The sequence below is a fragment of the Nansenia antarctica genome (genome assembly GCF_963989245.1).
Source record: "Nansenia antarctica genome assembly, chromosome: 9".
Lineage (NCBI taxonomy): Eukaryota > Metazoa > Chordata > Actinopteri > Argentiniformes > Microstomatidae > Nansenia > Nansenia antarctica.
The window spans coordinates 32,348,319-32,362,289 of record NC_137679.1 but is presented as its reverse complement, the minus strand read 5'-3'; the positions used below and the strand labels follow the sequence as shown (position 1 = coordinate 32,362,289).

The window sequence follows — 13,971 nt, the reverse complement described above, 5'->3', positions numbered from 1 at the left end:
CCTTTCTGAGTTTAGATGGGGATCCGTATAGGATGGTTTCAGTTTTACCTAGGTGTATTGATAGTTTATTGTCAGCTAGCCAGATGCAGATTCTACTCAGTTCAGTGCTTAGCGCTTTTTCCACCTGCAATATGTCCCTGTCAGAGACCAGCAGAGCCGAGTCATCCGCGAACAGGAACAAATTGCAATCACATGCTGATGACATGTCATTCACATATATTAGGAACAGTAAAGGTCCCAATATGCTTCCTTGTGGAACGCCGCAGGTCACTGGGAGGGGGGGGGACAGTGTTCCGTTCACACTAACCACCTGTTCCCTCCCCTCTAAGTAGGATTGCATCCAGCTCACCGATGTTCTATCGAACCCAATTGCTTTCAGTTTATCTAACAATATGTGGTGATCTACAGTGTCGAAGGCCTTCTGGAGGTCCAGCATGACCATGCCGCAGTACTTGCCCGAGTCCACCTCATGGTTGATGTGGTCGTTCAAATAGAGAAGGCATGTGTCAGTGGAATGGGATGTTCTGAATCCTTTTTTTTTGTTTTGTTTTTTTCAGATTTTATCCCTTTTTCACCCAATTTGGTAGCCAATTTAACCCAACTTAGCATCCAATTATCCCCTGCCTATTGCATAGGATCCGCCGCACGACCCCGTGGCCGGCAGTCCCAGAAGAGGCCGCCAGGCAGACTAGGCTGACTGGCTCCTCGAGCCCAGTACCGTTATTCCGGCGCCCAGGGGGCGGTGTTGCGCGACGGATCCTAGTCCAGAAATACTCCTATACCGCCCTCGGAAGCGGCCGGCCAATATGCCGCTTCCCGTGTGCCTCGGCCATATCTGGATCTGGCGAGCCGGGATACGAACCCCGGCCCCGGTGGGCAGCATGCACTAGTGGCCAGTGCGTAGACCGCTACACCACCGCGGGGCACTGGGATGTTCTGAATCCTGATTGAATTTCATACATCAGATTTTTTTCGGTAAGGTACCTATCAACCTGTTCATAAACTATTTTTTCCATAAGTTTCGAGATGGAATTAAGAATAGAAACAGGTCGGTAGTTGCCTGGGTCTAATTTGCTTCCTTTTTTATACAGTGGGGTTACCCTTGCTATTTTAAAGTCAAGGGGGACGTGTCCCTGTTTGATGGAGAGGTTTATTATGTGGGTGATGATTGGGGTAATGGAGGCAGCTGAGTCTTTTAGAAATCTGGCTGGAATATTGTCATGGCCCGTGGCCTTTTCTGAGTGTAGAGCGCCCAGCTTTTTAAACACCTCATCGTTTGACACCATGGAGAGTTTAAAATCATCTTTGCGTACACCCAGTTTATTGTAGAACGCACGGATGTGCTCTACACCATAACGCCCTGAGTGGGGTGGTAGATTGTTAACTAATTTAGTGGCTATGGTTGTAAAGAAAGTGTTTAAGCACTTAGCCACATCCAGCTTGTCTGTAAGGAGAGAATCTCCAGATTTTATGCTGATGTTTGTAGACCTGGTTTTGAGTTTTTGACTGCAACCTAGTTGGCTATTAAGTAGCTTCCAAAGGTCACGTGGTTTGTTTAAGTTTTCTTCGATTTTGTTATCGAGGTATTCTTTCTTAGCAGATTTGGTCATGGTAACATACACCCGTTGTAACTGCCATCGTTATTGCAGTGGGAATAAGATGCACTGGATGCTTTTGATACAATGTGCCTCGTTACCACACTAAGATTGGCTTTTAAACAAGCCCTGAACAGCGGGCGAGTCTACAAACAACGCCCGAACGTCTGCGACCCAAGCCCAACACTGGCCGGAGATGTTCCCGTAGACTTCAAGCAATATGTACGACCAATGACAGACTACGAGTGGACTAACTTCCAGAGAGATGAAAGAGCCTACAGGGGGACACTGGACACAAAACTGCTCCAATCCAACTTTGCTGTTACTCCCGGAGGCGCAGAGAAGTGGGGCAGACTGGTGTCAATCCTTATCAGCGCTTTTTTCCATAAAGGAATATTCTCCGCGACGCAAGGAAACGCGCGTCCATACGGATTCAAGCTTCTGAAATATGTCGCCAGAATCCTGAAGAAATTCCCACCCTCTGTCGATTTCCCGGTGGACCTTACACCCGACTCGCTGACAGCTTGGATAGAAACGAAGCTTTGCTTCATCCGTGAGAGAATTACAACCAGCGTTTCGGGCCTCCGGGACAGAGACACATCGACAACAAAGGCAAGTTTCCAGGAACAAGCTGGCATACCTCTGGCAACATCGCAAATCAAAGGCAATCGATATCATTTTGAATAGCAGCTGTTTTCCTGAAACCCCGCCCACTGTTAGTGATACAGCCAATGTGTATAACTACTATAAATCTAAGTGTCAAACTGTACCAAGCGCTGCCACTCCCCTGGCCACGCCCCCTTGGTACAACTCCATTGACAAAATAGAGCCAGGCTATTTCCCAGATACCCATGATTTCACAACAGAAGAGGTAGATGCAGTTCTAGCTTCTCTTCCCAATAACAAGGCTAGTGGATCTGACGGGGTCATCTATGAGACGCTGAGAGCTACCAGGCCCACGTCAACACAGACACTCACACATATCTTCAATGCCTGCCTGATCAATGAGAAGGTACCTGATTCGTGGAAAGGGGCCCTCATCCATAGGATACCAAAAAAAGAAAATGTCCCAGATGATCCCTCCACTTGGCGTGACATTTCACTATTGCCCACCATATATAAAGTCTTTATGAAATGCTTACTCACCCGCATCTTACCCTGGCTGGTGAACACAGGGATTCTCTCCCCCCATCAGAAAGCATACATCAACAGATAGGGAATGAACGAACATGTGTTTTGCTTAAAAACCGGAATAGATGACTTCAAACATGAATCATCTAGATTCTACACAGTGTTTTTGGACTTCAGAGATGCGTTTGGTACACTCCCCCATGAGGTGATGCTAAAAGCATTAGAGGAAATACACCTGCCTCAGCCTTTTGTGAATATTGTATCCAGCGTGTACCAAGGCTCATTTCTCCAAGTTATCTGTGGGCAGCAGCTCACAGAGCCGATTGCACTGAAGGTGGGAATAAAAACTGGCTGTCCCTGGAGTGCCGTGAACTTCATCTTAGCACTCAACCAATGGATGAAGTGGATTTACCAGTGCGCTCCTCTGCATGTCCGATCCCCAAATCCTGTGCAGGGATACGCGGACGACGTGCAGGTGTCATCACGACAGGAGGATGTCATCACCAACATGCTGGCACGCACTGATGAGTTCCTCCAATGGTCAGGGCTGGAGGTGAAGCAAGTCAAGTGTGCCGTACTCCATGAGCGCCGCAGTGGAGGCAACTGCTGGTATAAGGCCAAGAACGACAAGCCCCCCACCTTTCTTGTAATAGGCCAACCCATCAGGGTGTATTCCCGCAATGAGACCTACCCATACCTTGGCCACAGGTTTAACATCGCTGGCGAGTGGAGCGAGCAGGTCGAGGAGCTCACTACAGAGTTTCTCCATCGTCTCCACCTGATTGACTTGTCCCCCCTCCCCATCCTCATGAAGCTCCAGGCTGTGAGAGAGGTGGCTCTGGCCAAAATCCAACACCTCTTCGCCAATGTGCACATCCCTCTCAAGGCACTGAGAGAGATGACGAACAGAACTGTCCAGCTGGTCAGAAAGTGGGTGGGCCTCAACACACACTCCACACGGGGCATGATCTTTCTCCCATGTGGAGAGGGAGGGCTGGGAGTCCCCAATGTCGAGTGGGCCTACATAGCCACCAGGCTAGCCCACCTGCTCCACATGCTTAACAATGACGATGCCACCGTTAGAGAAATGGCCAGGGCCTCTCTCCTACTGGATCTACGCAGAAGGAAGATCCCCCTGGCCAGCGCACACCAGAACGACTTCCTCGGCTTCAGGAGGAAAGACTCTGGGAAACTGGATTCCCAGGCCAAGGGCTTCGGGGTCTGGTCTGACTGGCCGGATCTCAATGACCTCTGCAACCAGACTGGAGTTCAGCTAAGATGGACAGAACTTAACACACAGACTGAAGTCCCTGTCTCTGATGAGGTGATCACAGACCCCTGTGTGATTGTGAAGGCCGACATCACAACACCGCAGGAAGAGACTGTCGGACTGCACAGAGACTCTGCAAGGAGGGTTCTGCTCAGCCTGAAGCAGTCTGAGATCAGGCAGCACTGGTGTGGACTCAGACTACAGGGAAAGCTAGCCTGTTTGCAGTTCGCTGACCACTCAGTCTCACACTCAGTGTATATGAACGTCGCTGTTGGTGAGGATGTTCTGAAATTCACCATCAAAGCAAGACTGCAGGTATTACCGACCAAGTACCATCTGTCCACCTGGTATCCCCACACTCACAGTCCATTCTGTTTAAACCATCAGGATTCACAACACCTAGAGTCCATTGCACACATAGGGCTGTTACGATTCGTCGACGTAATCGACTACGTCAATACGTCGACTTGCGTAATGTGCGTCGGTGCGTCGTAAGCGGGGAAAAACTATACCGTTTATTTTTTATTTTTTTTATAAGCAAAAAAAAATAAGCACAAATGAAATGGCCTATCACAGCAGTACGTCTGCAATGAACGAGCACCTCAAGCGAAAGCATCCTGGAGCTCTTTGTGAAGACAGCCGCAAGATAGCACCACCGTAAGTCACCTTTGTATTTCTGTTCACTTTTTTTTGTATGAGTGAAAAATGGATAGCTACTAGCTAATGTTACACAAGCAATGTAGCTCACCACAGTTTGTATGTCTTGTCTTCTGGTGTTAGTAACGTTAGCTATGTAGCTGGCTAGCTACGGTAGCCTATTGTCATTGTGGTGCTCGCACCTACTGTACGTTATCTAGCTCGTAGCTCGCATGCTACGTTAGCATCAATTTAGCTAATCATAACATAGCAGCGAGAGTAACGTTAGCTAGCTATGTAGCTACTAGCTAGCTATGTGTTGTGGTGATGGACAGACTTCTAAATGGCCATGTTGGCATTGAAGTTGGCTAAACATAGCAGTGAGGTGGAAATTAAGGGGCCTACACATGATAATATATCTTTTTGTTATTTGTATTTTATCGAACAGTAAAAAAATATATCGGTAAATTAGTCGTTAGACTAATCGACTAACCGAAAAAATAATCGCTAGATTAATCGTTAGAAAAATAGTCGTTTGGGACAGCCCTACATAACAAATGGATGTAATGCATACAAACACCAGTACATAGCTCGTCATGACCGTATTGTGGACATTGTGTCTGATACAGTACAAAACATCTTACCATCTAGCGCAGCTATGTACAAGCATGCCAGAGTGTTACCAGAGTGGTTTGGTTTTGCCAATGATGTTTTTTCCAACATCCCAAATACACCTGATGTTGTCTTTGTTGACACCAGCCACAAGGAGGTGCTGATTGTAGAAGTAGGCTGCCCCTTTGACCTGTACATGGACCAGACTTTCCAGGACAAGTATATCAAATACCAACCACTGCTTGGTACAATAACCAGCTTTGGGTACAAGTGCAAATTCAGCATACTTGTATTTGGAAGTCTGGGCCATGTATATAAATGCACCATGAGGGGTCTGAGAATTCCTGCAATGTCTAAAAGAAAGGCCAAAGAGGTTGCCAAATTTTGCTCTGTCTCAGCTATTATTGGCAGCGTGGCCGTGTGGAGAAGGAGGTGTTATGTGTACCCTTAACACTAGGAAAGCCGTGAGGTGTTAAACAGCACCAGTGAGTACAAAAAAATTCTAACATTGCACTCGATCAAATGTCAGGACCCTCCTTTCATGACTTTTCCTAGATATGTGCGTTCTACCACCCAGCATCTTTACATTTTCAAAATCGAGTTAGTATAAAGCGATTTTGCAGTATTTCTGTGTGTGCCTGTGTATTTGCCTTGGGATTCGGCTGCCATCTTTTTCTCCAAGGCTGCAATTCTCTTTTATATCAGCAGAGGTAGCAAGGGGGCACACACTGTGCTCAACCTTCAGGCTTCAGTGCTGAATTAGATACAGTGGATAAGACTGATATTTGTAACATAATGTGTTTATATATAGGCTATATATAGCAATAGTGATACATAAGATATGTATATGTACAGACAGTTATGTTCCATGCAATAGTGATAAGATATTATGATATGTGTAGCCTATGTACAGTTATGAATGATACACTGCACAGTATGTACCTATCAAGCTGTGTGGTATTACATAGGTACCGCAGCAAAGTAGTTCATCAACGAATATTATATAACAAACAGATATTTATAATATTGTATATAATGTCTTTTTTGTATATCCCTCTCTCTCCTCCCTCTCTCTTCTCTCTCCTCCCTCTCTCTTCTCTCTCCTCCTCTTCTCTCTTCTCTCACCTCCTCTTCTCTCTCCTCCCTCTCTCTCCTCCCTCTCACCTCCAGCACGTTGGCGTTCTCCTTGGCCGAAGCCTCCAGGAAGCTGTTGTTCCAGTCCATCTCCACGGTCGACAGGACGTCGTCGCTCGCCACCTGCCTCTCGCCCCCCCGGTCCGACTTGTTGCCCACGACGACGATGGGCGTGTACTTGTCCTCCTTGACCTCCAGGATCTGGTTGCGGAGGCTCTTGACGGCCTCCAGGGACTCGGGGTCGTCCACGGCGTAGACGAGGGCGAAGGCGTCGCTGTTCTGGATGCTGATAAACCATTTTCTCTGTTTCTGTTGATTGAAGGAAGTGGATTGGGAAGTGGAGCTAGCCTTTGTGATTGGATGTTAAGGTGAGTTTGATAAACCCTCTAGGTATGATGCCTATGATGTATGACACTAATTACAAATTTTTACCATATTTAACTAAATGTCTCCCTCAATAATATACACATACACACACAAACATAAACTCTCTCTCAGGAAGAGGATGCTCTCTCCTACGTGGCTGGGTTTACAGTGGCTAATGATGTCAGCGCACGTGATTGGCAGATGAAACGCAATGGGAAGCAGTGGCTGCTGGGAAAAACCTTTGACAGCTTCTGCCCTCTTGGTCCAGCCTTAGTGACCACCGCTGCTGTGAACGGTGAGAGAAGACAGCGATAAAGTACAGGAGCACATTGTGAAAGAGTAATTGTTTGTGAATAGTACTCTTTTAATCATGTATTAGAAAGTCATGGCTGTTTTTCTGTGTATTTGTTGTCAATCAGACCCTCATAAACTGGGTGTTCACTGTCTGGTGAACGGAGCAACAGTCCAAAGCAGCAACACAGACCAATTGATGTTTAAGACAGAGAAGCTGGTAGCCTGGGTCTCACAGTAAGGACTGTTGGTTATCATACACAGGTCACCTTCGTAACACTAATGGAGCTGGCTTAATACATCATAATGATGCCCTATCTTGACAGCTGGTGGTTAGTGACGAACGAAAGAAAAGAGGCTCTTGCAACATGCATAGCTATGACTGACTGGTCTGCTGTTTACGAGGTTGAGGACATCACCACCAAAGTAGCAAGTTTTAACAACTATATCCAGACAGCGATGGACATATGCTTGCCTGTGAGACAGAAAAAAATAACAACCGCGGACAAACCGTGGATGACGGAGAAAATAAAGCAGGCTATAAAGAAAAGACAAAAAGCCTACAACAAATGGGGGAAAGTTGGAAAATGGAACGAAATTAGAAACTACATCCAAAGACTTATCCACAAGGCCAAAACAAGATACTATAAAAATGAAATGCAAAATCTAAAGAAAAAGAACCCCAAGCAGTGGTGGGACTTTATAAACAAAGGCCTAGGACGAACTAAATCACCCGATGCAAGAATCACAATACAGGGAGTTGAAGAAAACACAGTTGCAGAAGCGCTGAACAACTTCTTTGCCAAGTCATGGACTAAAACAACACCCTACTGTGTTTTCCCATTACCTGGACCCCCCACACAAAGTGACATCTGTTAGGTGAGATGAAGCTAGCCCTTACTCGGCTGGACCCCCGGAAAGCAAGTGGGCCGGACGGTATTCCAACCTGGCTGCTTAAAGAACTGGCAGAAGACCTGGCTCCGGTCATCACACATCTGGCCAACTGCTCTTACCAACAGGGGTGTGTCCCTGATATATGGAAAGAGTCAAATGTCTGTCCCATACCCAAAGGCCAAGACCCTGGCTCAATCTCAGACTGGCGTCCCATCTCCCTAACCTCTTGTGTAGGGAAAACAATAGAAAGATTTGTCTTGAAAAAGCTCATGCCCACTGTGCTCAACGTGTGCAAAAACCAATATGCATATCTACCCAAGCACAGCACCACAACGGCTTTAGTTAGAGCAATGCACACCTGGCTCACTGAAACCGACTCCAATCCAACAATGGTGAGAGTACTGTTGGCAGATATGTCAAAGGCGTTTGACCAAATTGACCACGGAACCCTGATGCAAAACATACTGGACTTGTTACTGTGCCCATCTCTGACAGCCTGGATACACAGCTACATCACAGGGAGGAGACAAAGAGTGGTGGCAAATGGGGCTCATAGCCCCTGGATCGAAGTCACATCTGGGGTGCCACAAGGGGGGGTAGCCTCCCCATATGTCTTCCTCCTCTATATGGCCACCCGGGATGCTATGTTTGAGGACACTCTTGATGTGGGATATGCAGATGACATTGCGCTGTCGAGAGCAATTCCCATATCCAACATCATGTCAGACCCATCAATGCCCCTGGAGGCACAAAGGCTGGACGAATGGGCAGCCAAGAACAAAATGACACTCAATGGGAAAAAGTCGGTTGAGCTGCGCATATGTTTTGCCCAGAACCCACCACAACCTCCCCCGCTGATGCTGGGGGGACAGGAAGTATCTGGGATACCATCTGGATCAAAAGCTGACTGGAGATGTGCACATTGAGAAGGCAATAAAAACTGCCTCCAAGCGGCTGCACTATCTCACGGTCATGGCAAGACACGGTCTACCTGCGGATGACCTCATCACCATCTACACCACTCTCATCAGGCCGTGTCTGGAATACAGCTCAGTGCTCTTGGTGGGCTGCTCTAAAAAACAACAGGCTGAGCTAGAGCGAGTCCAGACACGTGCCTGCAGAATCATCAGAAGGAGAGCTGGTGAGATCTCACAACCCCTACCATCACTCCAGACAAGGAGGGAGGAGGCCGCAGTGAAGCTGGTCAGGAACATGCATGACGAGCAACACCCTCTGCATGACCTGCTACCTCCAACACGAGGCAGCTGCACTGCCAGGACACTGAGGAACCAGCACAAGCTGGCTGAACCAAAGGCCAAAACCAGCAGGCTGAAAAACTCAACCCTGCATACTGCAGTTAGACTGTACAATGACAATATCTAGACTCACACATAATACAGCATGGCTACCATGACTGCTACCTGCCCTTGCTTTGCCGCCTTGAAATATTTTAAAACTTTAAAATTGTTGTGTAATTGTTGTGCTGCTAATATTGTGTGTCATATCTATGTAAGTTCTGCAGTTTTTCAGTGGGGCCTTGGCTCCACTGCAAGCATGAATTAATCAAATCAAATCAAATCAAATCAAATCATCTTACAATTGAGTCCACACAGGCAATGGAACAGAGTAGTAGTGTTTGTTGAAGTGTGCTTAACCCAACCTGTGTTTCTTGTATGCATCTACTATGTGTTTGTGTCCTGTTAGGTTTGTGACGCTGAGTCCAGGTGATGTGTTTCTGACCGGTACTCCTCCAGGTGTGGGTGTGTTCCGGGACCCACCAGTCTTCCTCAAGGTGATTGCAGCAAACTACCCGTGGTGTAGTGGTTACATCTTTTCTAGTGTCTTCTGTTGACTACCAAACCAACACCTAGCTACTGCCCCATGTCTAAATCGGAAAGATGGTGTATTCAATTTGACAAAAATATCCACTAAGCCTATAAGAAGAAACTTTAGCTCTAGTACCTCCATATTGCTTACATCTGTCTGACCCTTTCATATCAATATGCAGGTGTTTAAGATGGGGCTTATGGGTTGATGTAGACTTCAGCATATGTAAGGACTAATGGAGAATTCCCCTGTGTGTTTCAGAAAGGAGATGTGGTGGAGTGTCAGATAGACCAGGTGGGAGCCATAAGGAACAGAGTGGTCTGACTCCCAGCCAGCTGATTCGTCATATCTCCTGTCAATCATTGAATGATTGCAATTGATTGGTGTCTTTATGGACCCAAGTGCAATTACTGTCAGTCATCAGACCAAGTGGGAGCCATAAAGAACACAGTGGTCTGAATCACAGCCATCTGATTGGTCATATCTCCTGTCAGTCATTGAATGATTGCGATTGATTGGTCGCATTATGGACCCAAGTGCAATCACTGTCAGTGTCATAAGATCACTGAGTAATGTTGAGCTAAACTGATTACATTTATCAAATTAGATTGATATCTAAATGGTGCATGTTTTCCTATAAAAATCAATAGATTTTGTTTGTAGAATGGACTGGATATCTTTTATAAAATCAAGTACTTTCTTCACATGCGTGTCCTGTGATGATTTCTTTTTAATCAAATTAAATCTACTGTCCGACTTCAACGTACCTGGCCAAAAGAAATAAATAGATAGAGAGGTACTTTATTGATCCCTGAGGGGAAATTCAGGCCTTAAATACCTGACTCACATAATGTATGTGGCAAACACATCTAAATGCAAAAGGTGTGCGTGTGCTAGAGTTGGAGGCTGTTCAGGATTCAAGGGCAGAGGAGAGATGTAATACACTGCCAGCTCTGTCAAGGCTAACACTAGGGGGCAGTGGTGTTCCAGTGTGGAACACAACTGGAGTGTTCTTGCAGTCTCACAATAGCTTTTCTCTTAACACAACTGCTTTTCATTTTCCCATGTGTATTATTCTCATAACCACAAAAATATCCACCATTTATCAGCTTCATTCAGAAATGAATCAGGCTCCTTTCCTCTCTAATTTGGATACATTGATCTCTCTGGAGGGATCATCACTGTAGAGTCTCCTGAGCCATGACTCAGCACATCATGGACTTTATTCAGGACAATGTAGAAATATAAATACTTCATTTAGAACGGTAATCTTTATCTGTCACACAAAAGTAGGGAAATATAGGTCCAGGAGATTAGAATCTCTATTTGTTGAGGTGGTTGTCCTCCCCTCTCTCTCCTGTGCTCTCACGTGCAGGCTTAGTGAAGGACACACAGACACAATAAAGCTAATTATAAAACTCTCCTTCAGGTGAAAGTACACTTTTATATGGTGGCTCCAGAAGAGGAACTAGAAAAGTAAGGCTTCAAAAGAAACTACGAGCCAACATTACTTGGTCAACAGAAGGCCTTGCCACCCTGAAATAAGACTACTAACTTACTTATAACTTATACAACACTAAAGTCAGCCGTACAACTGTTGATTATAAACCATTCTTACCTGTAGAAGTATGTCAACATTAAACATCATTGCTGACACACCCTACAGTTTTACTATTGTTAATGTGCTTAACATGTATGACTCCTCCAGCTTCTAATGGGTAATTCAGACAAGTTAAGGTGAATGCACTCAGGTACAAAACAACATGTTTTATTATGAACAAATAACAAACAACATTGACAAAATGTCCTTAGAAACACTATACTAAAACAAATATTTCACTCTGAAAAACAAATCTTGTCTTAATTTCTTAACTTAATTTCTTAACCAAAAATTAAAACATTAAACCTTTATTTAGCCTGCGTAAGTGCATCTTACTGCCTTCGACTGTAGACTCATTCCAATAACATTTTAGAGATCACCTCCAGATTCAACTCAAAACTCAACACCTGATAACATGAAGAAATTAAGAGCGTTGCTTAATGTACCTGAATGTAAAACAACAAATGTTGTACAACAAAACAAAACAAGAAGGTGTATTAATCGTAGAGGTACTGGGTGATGAAGTGATGTAGTTTCTGTCTGTTGACTGTCAGCTGGAAGAGAGGACTGACTCCCAGGAACACACACCCGCTCTGCTGCTCCTCTACCAGTACCTGAGGACAAACACACACGGGAATAAATGCAACAACTTATGGATTAACATTTGGATCCACAATGACACAAAGGACACACAAGTGGGTGCTACACTGATGAGGTGAGTTCTACCCCTCTTACAATAATAGCACATTGCATGTCTAGAAAGGCGCTATATAAATGCAATCAATTAATTATTAATAATAATATATATCAGACCTCTGACCCGAATCCTCATAAGCCACTGATATTAATTATTAATAATATTTATAACATACTAACACAAGCAGGATGGGTACACATGCACGTGCTCACAGACACACAGACACAGACACACACACACACACACACACACACACACATACTTACCCCCAGGTCTGTCAGTGTCCTGACCGTGGTGCGTGCCACTTCCTCTGAACAACTGTCTATGTTAACACACAAAAACAAACACACCTGTAAATGTCTTTGGTTCAAAGTTGTATTCAGCTCAACATCAGAGCTGTTTTGAGATTCTTTAAATCAATATGTAGCCTCATGGTAAGGTGGCACAGTGTGACTAATGCGGTTTATCTATTGTGTATTACATTGACAGGTTTCCACTTTCATGTTACAGCCCCCTCAGTGAGTCTGCTGTGTGTGTGTGTAGTCTCACCATAGTGTCCTCTGTCTTTCTTGGCCAAGTCACACAGATGGGAGTGTATCAGGGCCACACACACAGCCTCTGCAGGGGTCACACATACATTTTACACACATTTTTTCTTTGGTCTCCATTGATTTAGTCACTGTAATTGTGGCCATCGTTAAAGGATACAAATCCCATTACCTTTGAACAGAGTATGATTATCAAGCTAACATTTGCGTAATGGAATGCACATGCCTGCTCTGTACTAAAAAAACAGCAAATATTCCACTTGTGCATGGATGGATGGATGGACATGCATGCAGACAGACAGACAGACAGACAGACAGACAGACACAGACAGACACAGACAGGCACACACACACACACACACACACACACACACACACACACACACACACACACACACACACACACACACACACACACACACACCTGGCAGAGGTGTGTGTAGGAGGTGCAGTCCCTCTATGGCCCAGCCTAGTGCCCTCAATTGGGCAGCCAGAAGACTGCAGAGGAAGAACAGCATCTCTGGACACTGAGAGGGCTGACTCAACTAGAGAGAGAGAGAGAGAAAGAGACAGGGAGAGGGGTTGAGGGTGTAGAGATAGGAAGTTTATTTTATACATATTATAATATTGTATATACTCAACATACAAATATATAGGTTTCTGTGTGTGTGTGTGTGTGTGTGTGTGTGTACGAGTGTGTGTACCTTGTAGGAGCGTGTGTCATTTTCTCTGTGGTTTGGGTCATCTGAGGCCCTCCAGTTCAGAGTGCCCTCCAGTTCAGAGTTCTTCCAGAAACCATAGATAGGGCTGTCCCTGACCACCTACACACAGGAGAGGAATGAACCAAGGAAGAAAGTGAACAAATTGAAATTCAGTTATAGGCCCCTACAGTGAGATGATAAATGTGTGCATCAATGTATGAAACTTTGTGTGTGTGTGTGTGTCTCACCTCCTCCATGACAAGGACGCCACAGCGTACCAGACTGTCCACTGCATCCAGAGCAAAGCTGTGAGAAGACTGACATGGCTAGAGAGACAGAGAGAGAGAGAGAGAGATACAGATGACAGATGACAGAGAGAGAGTTCTGTTAAAGATGTTGATCTGTAAAGGACTCTCTGTAACCCAATTGTAGGGCTTCCATGTAACCTAAATGGACTGTATGTAATGTAACTTCATAGAGCATCTGTAACCTGTAAAGATTCTTCGTAACATTATTATTTTTTTTGAATCAGAAGTCAATGGCAGTAAATGGGAAACTGCCATTTTTAGATTGTATCAACTTTGCCCTTTGTCTTTGCAAGTTATGCAAGAGAATATTCCCTCAATAGGAAAACAACATTTGTCATTACATTATAGCAGACAGATTCAA

The 13,971-nt window shown here is 45.1% G+C and overlaps 2 protein-coding genes and 1 pseudogene across 3 annotated transcripts in view; 1 reads left to right on the top strand and 2 right to left on the bottom strand.

The window, feature by feature from the left end:
* Positions 1 to 5,024: 5,024 nt before the first annotated feature.
* On the bottom strand, positions 5,025 to 6,672 carry LOC308165550 (uncharacterized protein; the record flags this gene model as incomplete). Its single annotated transcript, XM_080539698.1, has 2 exons — positions 5,025 to 5,033; positions 6,409 to 6,672. Coding segments are annotated over 2 exons (273 nt in total), but the record flags the coding sequence as incomplete, so codon positions are not given.
* Positions 6,673 to 6,694: 22 nt separating this feature from the next.
* Positions 6,695 to 10,080, top strand: LOC308165549 (oxaloacetate tautomerase fahd2, mitochondrial-like; annotated as a pseudogene). Its single transcript has 5 exons — positions 6,695 to 6,746; positions 6,877 to 7,039; positions 7,164 to 7,272; positions 9,634 to 9,721; positions 10,018 to 10,080. The product of its transcript is annotated as an oxaloacetate tautomerase fahd2, mitochondrial-like (transcript).
* A 1,773-nt stretch (positions 10,081 to 11,853) lies between these two features.
* Positions 11,854 to 13,971, bottom strand: part of LOC308165548 (glycerol-3-phosphate acyltransferase 2, mitochondrial-like) — a gene marked incomplete at both ends in the record, with an annotated part of 17,692 nt that continues 15,574 nt past the window's right edge. Inside the window, 6 exons of the mRNA XM_080539697.1 lie at positions 11,854 to 11,970; positions 12,320 to 12,375; positions 12,603 to 12,671; positions 13,026 to 13,146; positions 13,306 to 13,422; positions 13,551 to 13,628. Coding sequence (XP_080395823.1) covers positions 11,854 to 11,970; positions 12,320 to 12,375; positions 12,603 to 12,671; positions 13,026 to 13,146; positions 13,306 to 13,422; positions 13,551 to 13,628 — 558 coding nt within the window. The remainder of the gene's footprint in view (positions 11,971 to 12,319; positions 12,376 to 12,602; positions 12,672 to 13,025; positions 13,147 to 13,305; positions 13,423 to 13,550; positions 13,629 to 13,971) is intronic.